This window comes from Cebus imitator, unplaced genomic scaffold (assembly GCF_001604975.1).
Source record: "Cebus imitator isolate Cc_AM_T3 unplaced genomic scaffold, Cebus_imitator-1.0 Scaffold14, whole genome shotgun sequence".
NCBI lineage: Eukaryota > Metazoa > Chordata > Mammalia > Primates > Cebidae > Cebus > Cebus imitator.
The window spans coordinates 7,479,153-7,501,066 of record NW_016107329.1 but is presented as its reverse complement, the minus strand read 5'-3'; the positions used below and the strand labels follow the sequence as shown (position 1 = coordinate 7,501,066).

Here is a 21,914-nt window from a genome sequence, read left to right as displayed (position 1 = left end):
AAAAAAAAAAAAAGGAAATACAGCAAATGAGTGAGTTCTACAGAATGTTAGAATGTGATACAGGCCGTGAAGATGAGTACCAACAGGCCAGGGTGAGGGTCACAGAACTGTGTGTGTGTGTGTGCAGCGGTTGGTGGGGCAGGGTTGTAATTTTAGAAGAGGTCTTTGGCAGACCTCTCTGAGCCTCAGGGTAGTTGTGGATAAAATGATGATATGAGAAACTATCTTGAAGAAATAAAATGGATACTGTAGAGAAAGTGCTATGCTCAGTTCTCCACACTCTGTCACCAGAAAAAAAAAAAGAAATCATTCAAATAGGAATGGAAAAGAACAAAGGTAATTTTTGAATGCAATGGACATCTTTGTAAGTTAGTATTATTCGGGGCTTCCCAAAGCAGCCAACTTTTAAGAATAGAAAATACCCAAAGTGTGCAGTTCTCTAATTAATAAGCATTATTCCAGTGACTTTCAAAGGGCTAACACATAGCAGCCCCTAAGCTTCTAGAAAGTGAATAAAGCAACCCATTTTTTAACATTAAGATTATAGAGTTGCTCTGAAGATATGAATAATTTAAAGGATTTGTGAGAAATTGTATTTTCCAAAGCTGGCTTCAATAATACTTTCAGCCCCACATACTCTTCCAGAACCTTGAACCTTGGAGGGTCTCTGCATCTGCCCAATGAATATGATGATTAGAAGATGATGTCGCCTGCCTTCAGGGGCTGGTACAATGACAATGCAGCCTCTGCCTGGCCCCCTCCTTCTCCTGGGACACATGTCTAGGTAGCCCTGACTTCCACGCATAGGTTTGTACACCCTGAAGTAGCTATGCTGTGGGAACTGTGGAGAGGCCACGTGGACGTGAGGGAGATGCCAGAGGACTCCCATCTGCTCCAGCCCTCAGCTATCCGACATCGTTTCCCATCCCAGACATCAGAGATGTAATTAACTATGACTTCCAGTGATCCCAGTCCCAGCCACTGTCTGACTGCAGCGATGAGAGCAGCTCCATGGGAACTGCTCAGCAGAGCCCAGCCAAATGCTAGAACCATGACAGATTTTCTAGCAGTTTTTTGGTGTCTTAAGCTACTAAGCTGGAGAGGTTTGTTACATAACAATAGACAATTCATAAAGACATTGGTACCTGGAAGTGGACTGCTGCTGTACAAACAAAAACAAAAAACAAAAAAAATCTTAAACTGGAGGTTGCTTTGGGACATGAGAGGAGCTTTGAACAGGACCACCAGGGGAAGCGTGGTGGCCTCAAGAAAGCTCTTGATGATATCTAAAGAACAATGAGGAAGATGTTGGAAGCTGGAGGGAACAGAACACTTCAGCCATAGTGGAAAAGTTTGGCAACACTATCTCACCTGCAGTCATGCAGAAAATAGAAAACAGAAAATGAACTGGGTGATGCCTCTTGGATTCTTCTAGCTGCCTAGAGTAAATCATGAGAATGCAGTGATTAAAGAAAGAACTATTCACTATAAAGGAATAAGGATCTTCTGAGCTTAAAAATAAAATGGTTCTCACTGCTAAGCTCTTCAAATGGCAAATAATTTGAATATTAAGAAATGACTTCCAAGTGGAAATAAAATTCAGGGAATTTTCAGAAAAACATGATCTAAAGATGAAGTCAAGCACACACACATGAGACCCTTCATTAAGTACTCAGAAAAATTCCAAGAGGGGCTTCATCGATCTTTTCAAGGAAGAAAAACCACAGGTCTTCTAAGAATATCAAGGACCTTGCCCTACAGAAATACTGCAGTGAGCTTCCAGATAGAGAAGATATTATCTCAGAGAGTTTGTGGATGTGGCTTTTGACTAATAAATTATGAATTGATTCACAAGAAAGTCACAAAGCTTTTAAAGGAATTGTATCAGTTTACACTGAAAGGAGCAGAGTGAATACAAAAATGAAGAAACTTTGGTCTCTCAAAATTTTGGCCAGCTGCAGTGTGTACCTGCAGTCCCAACTATTCCAGAAGCTGAGCAGGAGGGTCACTTCAGGCTGAGAGTTCAAGGCTGCAGTGTGCTATGCTCATGCCTGTGAACAGCCACTGCACTGCAGCTTGGACGGCATAGCAAGACCTCACCTCTACACAAAAGCGACAACACAACCCTGATAAGGAGGAAGCAGGCTGAGAAAACTACCAGCCCCAAACATAAGTCACCTTTTATGGATCGGGAATTATTAGTCAAAAAGGGGAGAACAAAGATTCCAGAACATAGATCTAAGAACTATGAAAAAGTATTTCCAGGCAGTAGGACTAAATCTTCATGAAGGCACCAGCTGTTGTTCACGACTGCTACCCACCAATGACAACTGTGTGTCAGCTGATCTCCCTCCCATGTCTGAGCAGCGGCGTGCACCACAATTACCCTCTACCTGTCCCTCCAGTGCATTTTGGTTGGGTGGGGGATCAGGCAACTTGTCTTTTTAGGTCGCAAGTCTTCAGATGGAAGAGGACACATTTAAGAAATTGTACTGGAGGCACCAGCACACCTGGATCTGATTTAGATGATGTGATCTGACCCTTGAGCCTGGTCCAGATGTGATGATGAAGGAGGCTTTGAGGAGTCTGGGGGAGGGGTGAGTATAGTTTGTATGAGAGAAGGATACAGATTGTTTTGTTTAGAGGGTGGACTGATACAGATGGTACATTCCAACACATTGGCCACAACAATGTGTCCTTTCCAGAGGTAGAATCTGTTTCTTTTTTCCTAAACCTGGATGGGTCTTTGGGATTTTGCTCACTTCCCAAGGCTGGCTCCCTCAAAGCAATGCTACATCTACTGCTTTCTCTCTTCCAAAGCACATGGCCCCCAAGCACTGACTCTCCCTATAAGAAGTCGGATACCCTGAAGCTGTCATGCTGCCCAAGCAATACAGAGAGATCACGTAGACAGAGAGAGACACTCAAGGAATCCCAATCCTCAGACATCTGAGACACCAGACATGCCCGTGGCCAGTTTTCAGATGATTCCAGCCATCTTGCTGCATGAAAGAGCTCCAGTGACAACTGCCCCAGTGAGCTCTGTTGATACCCAGAGCCTGAGAGAGAGAGTAAAACAATCAGTACTTTATGTAAATCTGTAAGTTCTGGGTGGGTTTTATGCAACCACACATAACTGGTATAGTATTCCCTCAAGGTTTGCTTCAGATGCGGTGAAGGGCCTTTTTGCATTAAACAGTTATAAGTAAAAGTTGCATGTTTGTTGGGAGGCTGTTGAGAGTCTGGGCTTGAGGTTCTAAAGCTTGGCTATGTGACCTTGGACGAGTTACACCATTGCTCTGTGACTTAATGCCCTTCTCTGCATAGGGTCATGATGACACTCCTACTAGGCAGGGTCATTCTACAGATGAAAGAAGCTTAGCATAATGCCTGTACGTGATAAACATCACTAAGTATCCATCATGATCAACATAATTACTGCTGCACAACCAGAAATTGACCATGAGAGACAGAAGGCTGGTTCCTAGAATTGTGGTCTAGGGTTTAGACTATTGGATCACTACAGTGCTTTATCCTGTTCTACTCCCTAACAGTTAAACTGGAACCTGTGGTGGTCAGGACTGGAAATATTCATTCTTTATAAACTAAAATTAGAAAATGACAGTTAACAAATTAAAGTCTAATTTGGTTTGTGGCTACTTCTAGGTATGTGTGTATGTGTATACATGCTAAAAGTTCATTTGCAAATACTGGTTAGAGGGCTATTAAAATGAATTTACATCAGGAGTTTTCTTACTTTTTTTTCTAATATTTATGCATAAGACATTTGCAACTCCTTGATAAAGCCAATGAAATGGAGGAGGGAAGACAGTCCCTGATCACAGAATACTTGGAGGGCAAATTCTAGGGTTCTCACAGTAGCTTAGGAATGAGACTACATTCTGAAGCCATCTTATTACATCATAAACTTGAGTCTCATCTCAACTGCTGCAGAATGATATGCACATGCGTGTCAAGACAGGAAATCGGCATATTCTCCTACAAAATATTTTCCTTTTGGTGTTTTTGCTAAGGCATGTTGGTGACTTTTAAATCACCTTTGTGCGTGTTATTTGACTCCATTCTTACAATAATAAAATACCTGCATAGTGAATCTATGAGAAAAAGGAGGAATGAGATGCTTGTTCATCCAAAATAAATAGAGTCCGTGTATTTTTTATCCTCCATTTTCCAATGCTTCTTGTGTAATTGTGCTTAGTTTCCAAGCAAAAGCAAACATAGCACAGAGCACAGGACCTACGACATAAAAGATGCTTAATTAAGTGCCTGCTAGCTGACTGTTCAGGCTGCATACATGAGTGAATGTAGGATGGATTTACAACCCGCTGCAAATTGGACAGAAAGGGCTTCTACGGAGCTGTCATATATCACGACCTTGTTATAACTTTTCCTTCCTGGTGGGAGGAGCAGTTCGGGCAGTATCACTGCCTTCCCTGCTCCCATCGGACCCTCCCGATTGCATTACTGCCCTCGATGCTGTTGAAATGCCCTTCCTGAGCCTTTCATAGTTTCCACGGAGGGTAAGGCCCTCTGTGGCCTGGTGTGCACCTCTCGCGCCCTCACTGCTGTGGCTCTGCTTCTCCTGTAATTTGTTTGAACACTTATCTCCCCTACTAGTCTGTCAGGTCCTCAGGGAGAAGACAGGCTCATGGAAGACACTTAATTACTATCTGTTGAATGACCAACTGCGTCATAGGTGGTGAACCGTGCAATTGTGTTCTGTTATTCCCAGTAACACATTTCTCAGAAGAGTGTTCATGGAAGACCTAAGCTCTGTCCATTTTCAGGTAATAGAAAAAAATATGATAAAAGGGCTTCTGTAAAAAAATGTGCTGACAAATCCAGCCTTGACACATCTCAAGGATACTTCTTAAACCTTGCCAAATTGTGTTCCCTCTTATATACTGATAGGAAGCTAATTCTCTTTTAATGAAGGGAGTATAGAGAAATAGATTTCTCTAACACGTATTCACTTGGTAAGTATTTGTTGAGTGCTTACTATGTGACACATGCTGCTCTAGAATGAAGACAGAAAGAATCCAGTAACAGAAATCAACTTATTTCCATATTAGGCCACTGAGCTGAACCACTGTCTGTCTACACATGTGAACTGTGTTTTGCAGAGAATGGAATTGTACAGCAATTTTTGAAAAAACAATTATGGGTTCATTAAGGTATGATTTCCAAGGAGGGGACAACTGGGGTCTGAAGGGAGGGTGAGTGGGGAAGCGTCAACACAGAACGGTGAACGGGGGTACCAGAGCTGCCCAAGAAAAGCTAGCTTTTGCAATTTCACCATGAGCAGCTGTCACTCCAAGCCAGGCACAGCACCACCGACATCATGACTTAATTGCAAGTCCCACATTTAGTGTCCCATTTCACAGATGAGGAAACTGACTGTCAGAGGCTTCATGAACAACAAAGTTATATGCAGGTAACTTTGCTGAGCACTAGGTATGTCCTGGGCAACAAGGCTTTACAGGGCTTTGCTTCTCAACTCCTCAGAAAGAACCCTCTTGCCGTGTTTCTGCTGTGGGTGCTACTTGCAATCACGGGCTTGGAAAGACTGAGTCACTTCTTCAAAGTCACATGCATGAAATGCAGGCTTATATTTAACTCCAGTCAGGAGACCATTGGAGGGAATGTTAACCGTCTTTGGGAGAAAGGCTGCACGCGGCGTGTGAGGAATGAACTCGGCCGAACAGTGCTCCAGCTGGGAGGTCCCAGCCAGCAGGCAGTGGAAACAAGGCCCTGTCTTTCCTTTCCTGGCCTCTATTTGCAAAGAACAACTGCAGACTTTCATTCAATGGCAAAAACCGTAGTTACTTTTGTACCAACCTAATACAAATATGATACTTTTAAATAGTTGTCTCTAGCTTGCTAATAGTTTGCAAAGAAGTGCTAACATTTATTGGCCTGCAAAATTGTTTCATGCTTTTGAGGCACAAAGGTAATGAGAAAAAGAACGAGCCCTCTGTACTGTTTTTCTTCGCTACAGCCATTTTTAATCGGTGAGGACCTACTAAGAAACACTTGTGCTAGTAAGAACAAGAATAAACACAAAGGCAAGTTTAATGTGACCTTGGTGTTGGTCACCCTACAATCCTGGGCCCTTGCTCTGCAATCAGTCTCCTTTCACTCTGAATTCATTAGCAGCTTTAGTTGCAAAGGAAAAGAACATGAACTTGATTTTTAACATGCCAGAAGGGATGGCTGAGGTACGAACCTGACTTCAGCTGGAGTCCCTAATCCTGTGAAACCAAGGTTCACCAAGCATTTTGGAAAAGTGATCAAATTTTTTTCCTACATTTTGACAGAAAGGAGAATAATTTTGTGACATGTTACTAGGTACAAAAAATAAAGTCTGCTTGGTAGACACAGGAAGCATTTAGAATCAGGGTTGTCTAAGAGAAGCTTCTGTGATGATGGAAAATTCTACACCTGTGGCTACTGAGTACTTCGAAAGTGACTGATGATGGAGGAATGGAATTTAAAATTGTATTTAATTTTATTTACATTAAATTTAATTGGACATACGTGCCTACTGGCTACTGCATTGAACAACAAAGACTTGGATTATATTTGAATTGTGTTGTGCTGAGGGAGATATCTAAGATGCTAGGATCAATTTCATTACCATCCAAACTCAACCACCTTCAGCTCCTGACACAATGGCACAGAAGGGACCAGAACCCCATCTGACAGCTGGCTTATCACATGCGTGTGGAGCTATCTTTGCGATCATGGATTAGAAACCCAGACTAGGTGCTAAGCTCCTCCACTGGCCCTCTCTGACTCCCTAACGCTGTAAAAACTAATCAGAGAGCATGCTCAAGCAGATTAAGCTGTTTAATTTTCTTATTCTTAAAAATGTGCAGTATTGAGAGTGCATGCCAGAATGCAGAAATACATTTCTAGTTGCTGGACATGGAAGACTTTCTTTTTTGTGGTGGTGGTTGTAAAGTAACCAGTATGAGGAATTACGTATTGTAAGAAGGAACAGACAATGTGCACAGTAAAAAGGAAACAGTGTATACACTTGCCCTTTGACAAGCTTCTAAAAAGTGTGCCCACCCGGTTGGGACACAGTGGACAAAATGCATCTCCATATGCCTTACAGTCACATATGAGACAAAATTAGGATCCAAGAAACTAAATTTTACATAAATATCTTGTATGCCTAAAGCTATCAGATGATATATTTCGATAGCGTGTAAAAAGGAATTTGAGTTGTTACAGCTATCCTCTTTATTGACCTTTTTTTGAGTCATTTGCTTTCATATATGTGTGTATATCTATATTTATGTTGATATCAATATCTGTATCTCTATATCTCCTATGGTTCCTAATTTTTATTTTAATTGACTCATTATTTGCTGCCCAGATGAGACAGCTCAGTCTCCACTGGGAGCTCAGCTTCTTTCTCACTGTTTGATCTCCTTTCATAACATGTGACAAAGTGGCCCTTTCATGACTCCAGGGACGTGTCTTTTAGGGGCCACACAGACCGTTAGCTTTTTCTAGATGTTACAAGATATTCTGAGGCCTATCTATGCAAATTTCTAGAGCCTGCTTGCAAGTTTCGCTGGAGATTCATCTTGCATTTGCTGCAATTTTCAATCATATTTCATTATTGTTTTTTCAATGTCGGATACTCCCTGGAGTCTTAATTTCCCACCCTCTTTATCTCACAGGTAGCATTTTAGAGATCGTCTTCCTCAAAAAAGCTGCCAAAAAATCTTTCTTGCTATTCTAATCACATGGAGATATGGGCCACAAATCTAAAATGGAGGTCTGAAAGTAGGAACAGCGGCAATGTGAAGCATCCCACTTGCTCAGGAGGGTGCTGCTGGCTCCTTCAGACTGTGGGCTTCTCCTGGCACGTGTGGCTCCAGCGGAGAATGCCTCATATCTTTGGAGGTCCTGTTCTAATTTATATCTAATTAAATTTATATCTAATTTATATCTATGTCCACTTTGAGGACTTTCCTATGGATGATCTTATCTAATGTCATTTTTCAGATTTTCCTGTTGTCCTTATCACCAGGATTTTAAAAACACACATTTGGACTCTTCTCCCCAAAGTCTTAGGAATTTCCCCTCTACTTTCATCTAGGCATGGTTGAAACATGACTTGTCCACTAAGATGGTAACTTTTTTTAAGTAAAAAATATCCTAAAGATCTATTCTTTCCTAATGCCACTAATAAAAAGCACTTTGAAGAGTATACAGAATGGTGACAACAGTTAATGACAATATATTCTATTCTTAACAAATGCAAAAAAAAAAAAAAAAAAGGGCTGGACACAGTGACTCACTGTTATACAATCTGCAATTACAGAACAGAATCTCAACACTTTGGGAGGCCAAGGCATGTGGATCACTTGAGGTCAGGAGTTCAAGACCAGCCTGGTCAACATGGTGAAACCCTGTCTCTACTAAAAATACAAAAATTAGCTGGGCGTGGTGGTGGGCACCTGTAATCCCAGCTACTCAGGAGGCTGAGGCAGGAGAATCACTTGAACCTGGGAGGCGGAAGTTGCAGTGAGCTGAGATTGCACTACTGCAGTCCAGCCTGGGCAACAAGAGTAAAATTTCATCTCAAAAAAAAAAAAAAAGCTAAAAAAGTGGACACTAAGCGCCCTCAACACAGACATGACAAGGCGTGAATTTGTTAATTTTCTAGATTTAACCATTCCACAATGTACATATATTTCAAAACAACATGTTGTACATGACAAAAACATACAACTTTATGTCAATTATAAATAAATTTGAAAAAAGGAAAAGAAGTGGGTTGGACGGACTTACTGCTTGCTTCAGGCCTCTGCCCCATGTCTTCCTGCCGTCTTCTTGCTGTCAGCCATCCCAGAGTTGAGCTTATGGATTTGCTGTTTTTGTATTTGGGTTCATTTGTGTAATGAAGGAACTGTGTTTCATCCTATGTTCAGATATTATTCTCTACTGAGTTCTACCAAACAGTTTCATTTAGAATTCCAACCCCTCTTCCATCCTGCACTACCCTGAGTTTATTTATTTCTCTTAGCAGCAACAATCTTCTTCTAAAGTATTTACTTTTTTATTATGTTTACCATCTGTTTTGCCACACTAGGATGTAAACTCCATGAAGAATGATACAGCATGCCTGGAATAGAACCTGATGCATAGCAGATGATCAATAAAATCTGTTCAATTCGTAAGTGTTCCACTGAGAAGAACTTCCTTTATTTCTCACAATTCTTAAAATTAATAATTAAACAGTAAACGTCTCATTACTGACCTATGAGATCTGGCTGAGAATAAGCTGCAGTGTTCCCTTGCATGCGTCCCTGTTTCTAAACAATGGATGCAGAAACTTTTATGATCTTGTCTCAGAAGTTTTCCTAACAGAATTTTCCTGCCCGATGACTATCCTCTGGGTAATATAATTTCACTTATCACATAATAAAACAGTCTTAATTTTTTATTAGATTGTGATAACTGGCACACCTGATACATTTTTTTTGACTTTCTAATGGGTGAAATTTCCCATGGAATAGCTGCCGACTCTCTGAATTGATTTCATGCTGCTCTTTGGAGCCAGAGGTGGGGATGGGAGTTAAGGAAATGCCATGTAAGTAGCTTTTCCCTAAGAGGCTTAGAGATTTGAATAAATATTATTTATATTTAATGATTAAGAGCTGCTGGCAAGCCAACAATTGGATTTATTTCTATTAAAAGTACATTAGGGCCACAGTACTGCCACGGGCATCCCGAGACTAAGTCAGAGCATCGGCAAGGCTGGCCCCCTCCCCAGGGCTGACCTTCGTTGGCCGCTTCCCTGGCCACGGAGAGACAGGCGCTCACAGCCTCATAGGAGGCGCTCAGCCGGGTGTTGGGGTCCCTCTTTGGCTTGGGCGGAGGCTGTTTCCGTGGAGACGGGAGGCTGCTGCTGTCATCCATGCTGAACACCGAGTGCAGTGAAGGAGACCAGATGGATGAGCCAGTGAGGCACTGACCCAGGCCGTCCACTGCCATGCAGACTGACATGGAGCCGGGATGGAAATGCCTGGGTCCACTCTTGTCTTCGGTTCTTAGGGGGAAACAAAACACAAACAGCACCACACCAGAGAGGCCCAGATGCATTATTCCCATAACAAGGAACCTGCTCAAGCAGACATAATGACGGCTTTTTGGCAAGCAGCCCCTCCTGCTGTGGCTGGAGGACGTGTGCAGCCCTCTGGTGACCAGTTGGTCTGGAAAAGGCCACCCGTCCTCTGGCTCCTGCTTTGTGATGAAAAGCACATGAGCACACGGGATATCCATCATGATTACTTTTTAAACATTCTCACACAAATGCAACACTACTTAAGGGCCTTCCCATTTTCCATCGCACTCACTGAATGAATTCTTCACACTCTGATTATTAAGCAAATCAAAAACCCAGAATTTCAATCTGAATGATAATTTCCGGCAAATCCATCTTAATAGAGAGTTACTGATGCATCAAATGCTGGGAGTTCATCACCATTTCCCCTCACAAGAAGAGGACAGACTCTTACTTAAAACTCTCAGAAATTTACATTTCAGTGTTCTCTTTCTCCCCATCACTCTTGCCATTTAAATTCTACCGGAAATTATTTAATTATGTACAGAGCTGTTCCTTTTCCTCCTTAACTCAGTACGGTTGGCCAGTGCCAAGTAAACTGCTGGTATTCAGTAAATAAACAGACAAATACTTCTTGACTTAATTTTGTATCGGGAAAACACATACATAATCAAATTGAGAAATTGGGGTGGCTGTTTAGTTCCAGCAGAGAAAATAATGAATATTATTTTAGAAGTCATATAAAATTAATAGTTATCTTGTTTAAAAAAATTTCTTCTGGCTTCACATGTCAACGTAATCATGTGCTAGCAAGATGCCAATGCATTCACTCTACAAGGAGTTTCCAAGCGTTTGTTTTTTATAATTATATCTTTCTGTGGCAGAACACCAACAGGGCTAGAATCTACCACACGGCAGAGCCAGCCGCCCATGTAGAAAATGAAATAGCTGAAGATGAAAGCGTGGCACTCAGTGGATAATTTGTTTTTCCTGTAATGTTTAATTACAGACTTTTTTTTTTTTTTTTACACAAAGGGGATTTTTTTTTTAGTATTTAATCACTGAGATATTTGAAGCTAATTAACAAGATACACATTGCCATTTCCACTTTAATAAAAAAAAATTGACATTGGCAGAAATGGCAAAGGAGAGTCACTTTCAGTGAGAAACAACAAGGTACTACCAAACTTCTATAGCAAAATAAACATCTCCCTGACGATCAATGACTATCCAAAGGAAGCGGCTCTTTGCCCTCCCTTCCTCTAGGAGCGCTGTGAGTAACGGGTGTCTTCATCATTCACGATAGAGGAGAATGACAAAATGGAGAAGGACCAGGTGGTCTTCGTGTTTTAAGCTAAGCATCTAAAGCAAATTTTTACATAAAAAGCTTTCCCTAAAGCTTGCTTTATCCGTAAAGAGAAATGTGACCGTTTACACAGGGATATATAATACACTTAATCTATCTATTGAGCTCACTGCTTTCATGTTTTTAGAGTGGCATCTCGATTTTTCTGGGTCAGATTTCCCAAAGTTTCTATTAGCTAGCCTTATATCCATAACACTTGTGTAAAAACGTCAACAGCCAAGATATATATTTTTGCCAATACAGAAACTGTCAGTGCTTTAGACTTTGTGTGTACTTGAGGTAGTTAAGTGACACAGCATGGCGGGTGGGGCAGTCATCATTACATACGAGCGAAGGGACACATACAGCCTCTCGCTCACGAGAAGACAGCACAGGAAAGCATCTGTTTAGACTGGTGGCATTTCAAATAACAAACCACGCATACCTGTTCCTATAGCCCCTGTCATATTTGACCAAGCTCTGCATTAAGGGCTATTTGAATTTTCATGACTCCACTGAATCAATCACAAAGGCAATTAAAGTTGCATGCCCTCTTCCTTTACCTTTTGCTTCCTTCCTCTATTGTGTTCCAAACCTCGAACTTCTCTTTATGGCAGGGAGTGTTCATTTCGCTGCGGAGCCGGTCATTTTCCCGGGCAATGTCTGAAGCATTCTGAATGACCAGGGCATCGTAGGTTTTCAGCCCCATGTCCTCTGTGTTCTGCAGAAAGCTGTTGATAGACGTCACCTCTTGTTGTCTGATGCTCATTTTCTGAAGCAAGTGCTGGCGTGCCAAAAATCCTCTGATAACTTTTATAGAAGAATCATGGGTAAGTAAAAGGAACAAAAGTGAAAAACTCAGACATGCACAAATAAAAATCACAATATACTTATCTCTGGGCAGTTCTAAAATAAGATACATTTAACCCAGAACAAGAATTTATCTAAATCAGCAGTGATAACACTCAAGGCAAATCCCTTTGACCTGAATGAGATCTCACAGGCAATACTAATAATAAAGTCCCCAACACCATTTTTGGTAACAAAAGCTGGACGTTGATGGACAGGAGTTAAGTCAATGGGAAAGAACTGGGTCCAAATCCCACAGAATTTTGGGGTGTGCCTCCAACTGCACCATTTTGGGATGTACGAATCATCTTTCATTACATCACATTATTACATAAACACCTAAGGCTTATGGGGTTTGTCTTTGGAAATATCATGCATATATTGTTTCTAAGAGTATGATTTAATTCTTAGAGAAATTAACACTATATTTAAGACTCTGGAAAAAGATTGTGTATAAATATAGGATATCCATCCTGCTCTCTGGGAAAGGACGGCTAGAAGAATGTGTAAAAATTGGGAGAAACGAGTGAAAATGCTTTGAAATCATTATGTCAGTAAGAAATACAAGAATTAAAAATAAAAGGCCCCCATTTAAAGGGACCTCTGTGTGTAAGACACTCTATTATGTCATTCAATTCTGAAACTCAATGACAAAATATACCACTATCTCCATTTTAGACACAATGGCACTCCCTTAGTGAAACTAAGAAAATTCCTCAGGTAAACACAACCAAGGAATGGTAGAGGCAGGGCTCATATGTCCCCAAGCTTAGGAGGTCAAATTATATTTCCTTAGCCTGCAGTCACACAGACATAATCTCTAATTCTCCAGGGGGCAGATCAGAAACCAAGAAAGTTACAGGGAAGCATATTTGCAATCGATGTTAGAAAGAACTTTCTTTTTTTTTTTTTTTTTTCAGACTAAGTCTCATTCAGGCTGAGAGCCCAGGCTGGAGTGCAGTGGCACGGTCTGAGCTCACTGCAACCTCCACCTCCCAGGTTCAAGCGATTCTCCTGCCTCACGCTCCTGAGTAGCGGGGACTACAGTTGCCTGCCACCGTGCCCAGCTGATTTTTGTGTTTTTAGTAGAGACGGGGTTTCACCATGTTGACCAGGCTGGTCTTGAACAGAACTTCCTAACAATTAACACAGGGTGGAAGTAGATCGGGCCGCCTCATGAAAAGAGTTGCTTCCCAGGCCCTGAGTGGTAGAAGGCCGGCACAGTGGACTCTTCTCACGGGCTAAGTGGACAAGTGCAGGTGGAGGAATTCCAATTAGAGTCTTTTCAAACTTTATGATTCCGTCTCTCCCAATTTTAAAAGTTTTTAGGACTATAAGGAGTTGGTTAAGATTATAGAAGATTTATAATTTTAGGAAAGCCTGTGTCGGCAGCAAAGACACTTTATCCTTGCCCTTGGGAAAGGAAAAAGTCTATAAAATATTAAGTGGTTTAAAAGAGTTCACGGCTATAAAATAACAAATATGCGGGGTACCTATGATATTCACTTTGATGTCGAGTAGCTGGTAGAAAGTTTAACAGAATGATCTACAATGATGGCTGCAGAGGAAAATAATATGCAGACATCTGAAATGCTGAAAGCATGTTTTTCAGATGGCACTACTAAAGGCTTAGTTATGTTGGAATGCAGTTACATTAACTGTAAAGCAGTCATTCCAAAGTAACCTACGGGAAAAATGTTAAACAGTACGAGGTTCAATCAGACTTCCAGGAATATAAAACGTGGAATAAAGTGGAGCAGTATGAATCATGTGATGGGCACCCTGAGTGAGAAAAAGGCAGAAGACTTGAAATTGGCCTGTTCACTTGTTCTTTCTTTACACTTAAAAAAAAAAAAAAAAGGGCGGGGGGAGACATTGGCTCTCGGAAGAGTGAAAGTGAGAGTATATTCAAGATGTTTAATCTCTTGGAATAAAGAGAAGATTAATGTGGATGTGCCAGACTTCCCCTGACTTCCCACTACAGCACAGCTATTCACTGGACTCACATTCACCCAGGAGTCTATTGTCCCACATCCAGAAGACTTCATTTTCTCACACTTCATCCCACTAGCCTTTTAAAATTCTTTAAAAATGTTACACAGGTTGCTAAATATTGATGTCTCCAATAAGGGGCAACTGGTAAAAATAAACTTGCCACTAGCAGATGTTGATGTTTGTCGTCTTTCAGACAGATTCAGAAGATTGCTTCTAAGACGTGTCCGGTGGAAGGTCTTGATTTACAGATATTTTTCATCCAAGATAACATGACCATATAGGGTCAGAGAAAAAACTTCTGGTAGGAATAATTTTAAATTAAAATGATTAAATTTAAAAGTAAAAGCTACAGGTTTCTTTCCCTTGGACATTTTTAAAGAAAAAAATGGAATTCTTAAAAAATAATAATAAAAAAAAAACTGGAAATGGCTCCAGATTATATAAATTTTGAGTAAATTTAATATTAGCAAAAAGCATTAAGGGAACTGTTTTAAGAACTATGAAAATAAAAAAATCAATAATTAATGCTTTGCATTTAAAATTCTGTAATTTAAAAAATATACTCATCCATTATTTCATTTATGCAATATGAAATTAGTTTCTATCTTCATGCCAATTTTTATACTGTTCTTAATTTTTATATTTAGAAAGGTGAAGAAATAATTACAGTTCTGTTCCTTTTTTTTTTGTTCCAGGTCAATAGGGTATAGCAATTTAATTTTTGTTAAATAGAACAGAAGTTTCTAATGGGTCAAAATTTCTTCTCATTATATTTATGGGAAGTTTCAGGAGAATTTGTAATACCCTGTTCTGTCTCTAGCGTTATATTAAATGAGACTCTCCCTGTCCCAGTTTCAGCTGAGGCTGCAGATGAAGCTCTGGGTGTCACAAGTCCGCCTGAGTGGGAGCTGAGGCTTTGCTTTGCTAGCCAAATCCCTGGTGATGTTGGTGCTGCTGGTCTGCCAGGGACGCATGGGTTGGGGCGGGGCCAAACATGCAAATAGGACTTTTCAGGGGGAGGTCCAAAACAGAACAGTGGTCCGCCCTCTCCCCTGCACTGATGAAGGCTGAAGAAGGCCAGGTCATCACAAACTAGAGAGAAGATGCCTCCTTTACTGAGAGGTAGGAGTTGGCCCTCTCTTTTCCAAGGCCCCCTGTTGACCCAGCCTTGTGAAAATGGCTTCAGTAGGCCACTCAGAGAGCTTGGCACCTGGCTCCTGGGGCTTGGGAGCCACTGTGCACTGTGATATCTCAGAGGCCACAGCTGTGGCCATGGCTCCTGCCAGGCCCTACATGGAACACAGGCTCTGCTAGAGAAAAACTGTAGCCAGGAAATCATCTAAGAGTTTGTTTCTTTGGTACCAGATATGGTTGTAAACAGATAATGTGTACTGAGGGAGCAATGAGGCTCCAGCAGAAGGTCTGCAAGGTGCCTGGGGCTGAGGGGCGAGTTACAAATGACCAGCCAAAGGAGGATGTTGCTAGTTACAGAAGGAAGTCACTGAAGTGCTTCTGAATAGGTGGAGAGCTGTTGAAATCTGCCCCAGTGGGAGGAGACCCACGCCATAGTATGCCTGTGCCATTAGAACACCTGCTTCTGGTCTTCATCAGAAGACACTGCCTTACTTCTTCCCTCCTCATTAACCCTGGAAGACCCAGAGGCAACCTGAGTAGGTAGGGATCAGTCCCCACACCCACTAAGGATGGGACAGGCCTCAAACAGCCAAGAAGGAAGTTTTAACTGAGAATGAAGTTCTGAATTTTGAACATTATTTGAGATGGATGTGTTAAAATCTGAACAGAGGCTGTTTCAGAGACTAGCATGTAACAGGGATTCTTATTTTATTTAATTTTTAAATTCTATTTTTTTTTGTTTTAGAGGTGGGATCTCACTCTGTCTCCCAGGTTGGAGTACAGTGGTAAAAACACAGCTCACTGCAGCCCAGAACACCTGACCTCCAGGGATCCTTCACTTCAGTCTCCTGAGTAGCTGGGACTACCATTGTGTGCCACCATGCTTGGCTAATTAAGACATTTTTTGAGAGATGGAGGCCTCACTATGTTGCCCAGGCTGGTCTTGAACTCCTGGCCTCAAGCGATCCTCCTGCCTTCGCCTCCTGAGTAACTGGGATTACAGGTGGATGTTTTCTTATCAGAAAATGAAAAGACCCATTGGAGAGTCACATAGGAGCATTCCCGAATGAGTCCCAGAGAAAATGCGGACAGAGGCTTGACAAGAATAAAAATGATTTGGGTTCCTATTAGGTTTCCTTGTTAGAGTAAGGGTTTCAAATATATCACAATTGAGAGTTCACTGTATCTCACTAAAAGCTAGCATATAGGTCATTTCTCCCTCTTTTATTCTTCTTTCAGGAATATATATATAAATATATGTATATACATATTTATAAATATATGTAAATATATATATACACATATATACACACACATACACATGCATGCATATATATATGTATATAACAATTAAATTATTAAGCAAATTAAAAATAATCTCTTAAGCATGTACATCTTATGTGAGGCATAGCTATGTTTTTAAAAACGTACCCATTTTCAATAGTCACTTGGATTTTGATAGAGAAGACAATTCTAAGTGGAATCTCTTCTAAAGTTAAAATGAATAGATAACTATCTTCTTTCAAAGATAGTACTCCAAATATTATTGTCACTTTGTAGAGGGAAAATGAAGTCAATGCTTTTTCCAAGCAACATGTATAATCACAGAAAATGCTGTTTAGCTTATCGGCTTGTTCCAGTTCTCCAAACTCCGGCGTACCTGTGGCGCTGCCAAAATGGCACACGAATTTGGTGCCATAACTGCACCTACATGCCAGGTGAGTTTTTCCTTCTGCAGAGTCAAAGTTACATTCTCATTGTCCTGTGCTTTTGGAATGAATTAAGAAGCCTGAGTATCTGCAGGGTAATGGATGCATACATAGTAAAAGAGATGTATATTCCCTCTTCCAAATTGTGATTTAGGGGAATTCAATATAAACTTTTGTATGAAAGGATGACCAATTAAAGTATGAACAATGTCTACAAATGTTGATTCTGAGTCAGTTACATAGCAAACTAAGCCACAATGCTTCCTAAACACCCAAAAACTATGTGCCCAAAGATAGCATTCAGGAATGGATAGAGTGGTCCACTAGGGTGCAGACCCCATTGACATTTAAACTCGGGGATGCACTACAAGATTTTGCATTTCACAAGTCAAAGAAATGTTGGCATATAAATGTTACCTTTTTGGCAGGTTACAATTTTTCTCTGCAACTGTTGGCACAAATCATTGAGTTGGTCAGCATGCCAGTATTTTAGAAACACTTTTCGGACTCCCATCTAAAATGCAAACAGCAGGGAAACATTTAACAGCATGAAGATGCCAAAATGATGATGGAAAAATAATCATACAAAAGACTTTTTTCCAGCAGAGGATTAGAAGGAACAAACCAAGATAATTAATTAGAGTACATGTCCCTGATTCTTAAACACGATTACATGTGACCACAATCCTAAAAGCTTTGTTGTAATAAGTATGTTTGATGCCTCTGTCACACTGTTTGCAGATGCTTACATACTACTGATGTGGGTGTTACCATGTGTTGCAAAAGAGAAATATTGGCCTTGAGTATCAATCAGAAGATAAGACCATCCCCATGAATGGACTCTTCCATTCTAGAGCTAGACCCTCATCTTTCCTTCCTCTTCTCACAGCAGGGAGTTCCAATTTACATAAAGAAAAACAACACTCAAAAGATCAAAATGAAACATAAAGCTGACACATAAAATTGTTTTACTTCTATAATGTTTGCCACTGTGCCACCTATTATTATAAATCAAATGCTTGTACAACTGCGATGATAGAACTTCAGAACTAAAGTTTAAAAGTGTAAAGAAAGATGAGAAAGTCATCTCCGAGCAACAATCTTTGGGATAGTTGCACGAACAGTAGTTATATGATGAACATACTTTACCAGAATTTTTAAAAAGAAATTTTAGCACGACATGAAATCAGTTTCTATGACAAGCTCTAGTGGCATTAGAACTTATGCAAACATACTAATATTGATGAAGACAGGTGCCAAAGGAAATTCTTAACACATAACAGCAAGCCACATTCATACACTTTTTACGTAATTCTCTTGTGTGTTGTGCTTATTTGAAGAATTCACAGAACCGAGGGAGGTGTGAGGAATAGCCCTCACATAGAAGGCACTCATGATCTCTTAGGAGAAGTAGACATAAGTAATTGCAAGATAGCCTGGTGAATCCTAACATGGATGCTGAGGAAGCTCTGAGATGACATTCTGTTAGATAAGGGAGAATATTACTTGTGATAAGTTTATAATCATATTCTTAGCACTTGAGACAAACACCATTAAAGTGAGAAGTCGAACATGTGTGCTCTCAAGCATGAACTGGGGACATTAAAATGATAATACCCCCCCCCCCCGTAGCCTCTGCCATATATCACAGCGTCATTAGAAGCTGGCACGTGGGCACACACCATTAGGTACTGGAAAGGTTTATAGGTCATCCTTGTCTTCAGAATGGTTGGCCTGAGATGTTTTATGAGGCATTTCATATGAAAACGGAGTTTATTCCAAACACACTTTGTCACTTCGCTCCTTTCCACCTAACTCCCCCCTTACATGATCTTTCGTCTTAATAAAACACAGTTTTACCGAAGATTTTGACTGAATCCTGCGTGATGACAGTCAGGCTAATTAGTTAGATCAACAGGGAAAGCTCTTAACTACTGGTCTGTTCCAGAGACTTCTGGTTCACTAGATTCTCTTCTTCATTTAGTTTAGTTTTCTTTTAGTTGGTTGAAATTTGAGACAGTAACATGAGTGGGTGGCTACTGAGATTGTTACATTTTTTTCATTGTATTGCCATTTTATCTTCCCAGTTATTTTCCATAATTCATAGTTTTTTTTTTTTCTCCTTCCCAACTGCTGACTTATTTTGGCAGTCGACAGGAAGAACAGTTGGTCCTGTCTGTGAGCTCTGCAGAACAAATCTGTGAGACAGGCATTGGAAAGGAGGGAGCATGTCACCTCTCTGTTCATCGCTGATTGTGGGATGTAACTCATTGTAGGAGATTAACTCCCAAAGACAAAATTCATCCAAACCTGGGTTCCGAAACAAAACTCTGAAGGAATGATGGCTGGAGATACTCCACAATGGATGGGATCAATAATGATCATTAGGGGAATTAACATACGGAAGAAGAGCACCATGGCTAAAAGACCTGTGGAAAGGAAACAGGAGAACAGGATGCTAGCTCACTTCTCTTAATTCAGTCGAGACCCTGAGCAGGAGGGGAGGTAGACAAAATGAGTATGATCTCTTATAGTGGCACTTCCAACAGCCTCCCAATGCAGGTTTATCTTGAGCTCTTCAGCATTATGCTAGATTTAGGGATACAGAGGAGGCCTCTGTCCTCATGGAGCTCATAGTGTACTGGGGAAGGTCAGCAATGAGCAAATTTTGGCAATTGTCCATACTCAGGACATAGAGCTATGTCCAAGAAACAGCTTTTGAGAAAAGAGAGTGATCAAGGTGTGATCAGATAGGGTTCACTGAGAATCATATTTTCTAAGCCATTTGGTCTTGAGAGATAAGCAGGAATTTCCCAGGGCATCTTGAGATGGTGGATGTGAGAAGATACAGAAACTAACATATGAAAGGCAAGAACCAGAAGATAACAAATCATCTGTGGGCACAGTTATATGGACACTGATTATAAATGAGAGAAGAGGCTGCACCTATAAATGGTGGCTACACCTATAAGTGGTGTAGGGAAGAGGCTACACGTATAACTGGTGGCCACATCATGAAGGGTACTACAGGAAAAACATGGAAATTCTCCCGTGAGCAATTTGGATATGCTGGGAAATGTAGAGGACCAGATCTACATTTGATAAAAATATTTTTTAAAATTTGTCTTGAATTCTGAAAACTGTCTGAAGAGTGGATTGTTGAGCTGGTCATTGGCAAGGCAGGGAGAAATATTGCAATTAATCATTTAGGCTTGGACAATTCTGCAACTGCTGCTTCCCTGCTGACCAACTCCTCTTTATCTTTTACAATGGAAGTCAAACCTCATCTCCATTACTAGAGTTTTCATATTCACCTTTCCACTTCCATTAGGGCTTTGACACCTTCTATTTGTATTCCCAGAGCACCCTATAAATGATTATTTATCCTATTATAGTGTATTATGTATATTTACCATTATATATGTATATTTGCATTTCCTGAAGAATATGGACATATATTCTTGAAATGCACAAGTGGCAGGGATGTGGGCAGGATGAATTCAGATTAGAAAAAGAGAACAGAAGATAAAGAATTGTGAAGTCCTTGCATAAAATGAGTCACAGAGACAGATGATAGCTTCTAGGGTGAAAATAAGATGGAAAATGAAAAGTCAGAAACCTAAAGTCATTCAGCAATCCAGAAGTAAGTCATGGAAGTGGCAGGTGATAGAATAAGTCATGGAGGAAATATAGGGAAAGAGAAAGCTGGAATGAAGCTGGCCTACCAATGATGCAGCCATAGGCTAGAGAATCAGGAGCTAGCTGACCCTGTCTTCTCCTCCTCTAAGACAAAGAAGTGGGAAAAAGGGAAAGTTCGGAATAGAGTATATTCAGGAAATAGCCAGTTTTGGTTCAGATATGGAGGGAACATTATAGGAAGAGTAGGTACAGAGGTTGAAATGAACTTTTCTTGGAATATACTAGAGATTTCATGAAGCTCCTGATGGTGGGTCATTAAGAAGTGGATAGTTTCATAGGGCACATCCACATGTCAGGTCAGATTTGGAGGTGTAGAAAAGGACTTCTTGCTGGGAGCCATGGGTGGCAATAATGGCTGGGAAGGAGCAGGGTTAGCAATTGAAGCACAAACGGGAAGAAGGCAGATACTTGCAATGGTAGGAGCTGGAAGGGTGGGCGGCTCTCTAGTCCCCTGGTGGGTTTTGGATGTAGTTATGCCTGTGCAAATCTGCTCTGCTGAGGTACAACCAAGGGCTTTGTAAGTTATGAGGGGCTTCTGGGCTTCAGAGTTACTCGGTGGAGGTTGGAGATCTGAAGTCACAATACAAGTATCGTATTAAGACATGGCTAAAGACTTTGTTACAATGGCTGGGTACTGTGCTTGCTGCTATTGCATCCCCAGCACCTTGGGGGGCTGAGGCGGGTGGATCACAAGATCAAGAGATCGAGACCATGGTGAAACCCCATCTCTACTAAAAATACAAAAGTTAGCTAGGCGTGGTGGCATGCGTCTGTGGTCCCAGCTACTCGGGAGGCTGAGGCAGGAGAATTGCTTGAACCTGGGAGACGAAGGTTGCAGTCAGCGGAGATCACGCCACTGCACTCCAGCCTGGTGCCTGGCGACAGAGCAAGACTCTGTTTAAAAAAAAAAAAATTATTCATTCAACTACTTGGGAATATTTTATGGGTATCCAATGGACTGTTTTATTTTATATCATTTTGTACTATATAATTTATTTGTGGGTTGGCAATATTTAGAGAGAGTCATTGGATGTTTTAGCATGTGTTTGATTTTGCTGGTTTTTTTTTTTTTTTT

General features: G+C 40.8%; 1 protein-coding gene across 2 annotated transcripts in view; it reads right to left on the bottom strand.

The window, feature by feature from the left end:
- Positions 1 to 21,914, bottom strand: part of MYO16 (myosin XVI) — a 603,751-nt gene that overhangs the window by 75,007 nt on the left and 506,830 nt on the right. For both annotated transcript variants that reach the window (XM_037729044.1, XM_017501745.2), the window contains exons 29-31: positions 17,558 to 17,654; positions 12,017 to 12,263; positions 9,825 to 10,093 (exon numbers count right to left, since the gene is read on the bottom strand). In XM_037729044.1, coding sequence (XP_037584972.1) covers positions 9,825 to 10,093; positions 12,017 to 12,263; positions 17,558 to 17,654 — 613 coding nt within the window. The remainder of the gene's footprint in view (positions 1 to 9,824; positions 10,094 to 12,016; positions 12,264 to 17,557; positions 17,655 to 21,914) is intronic.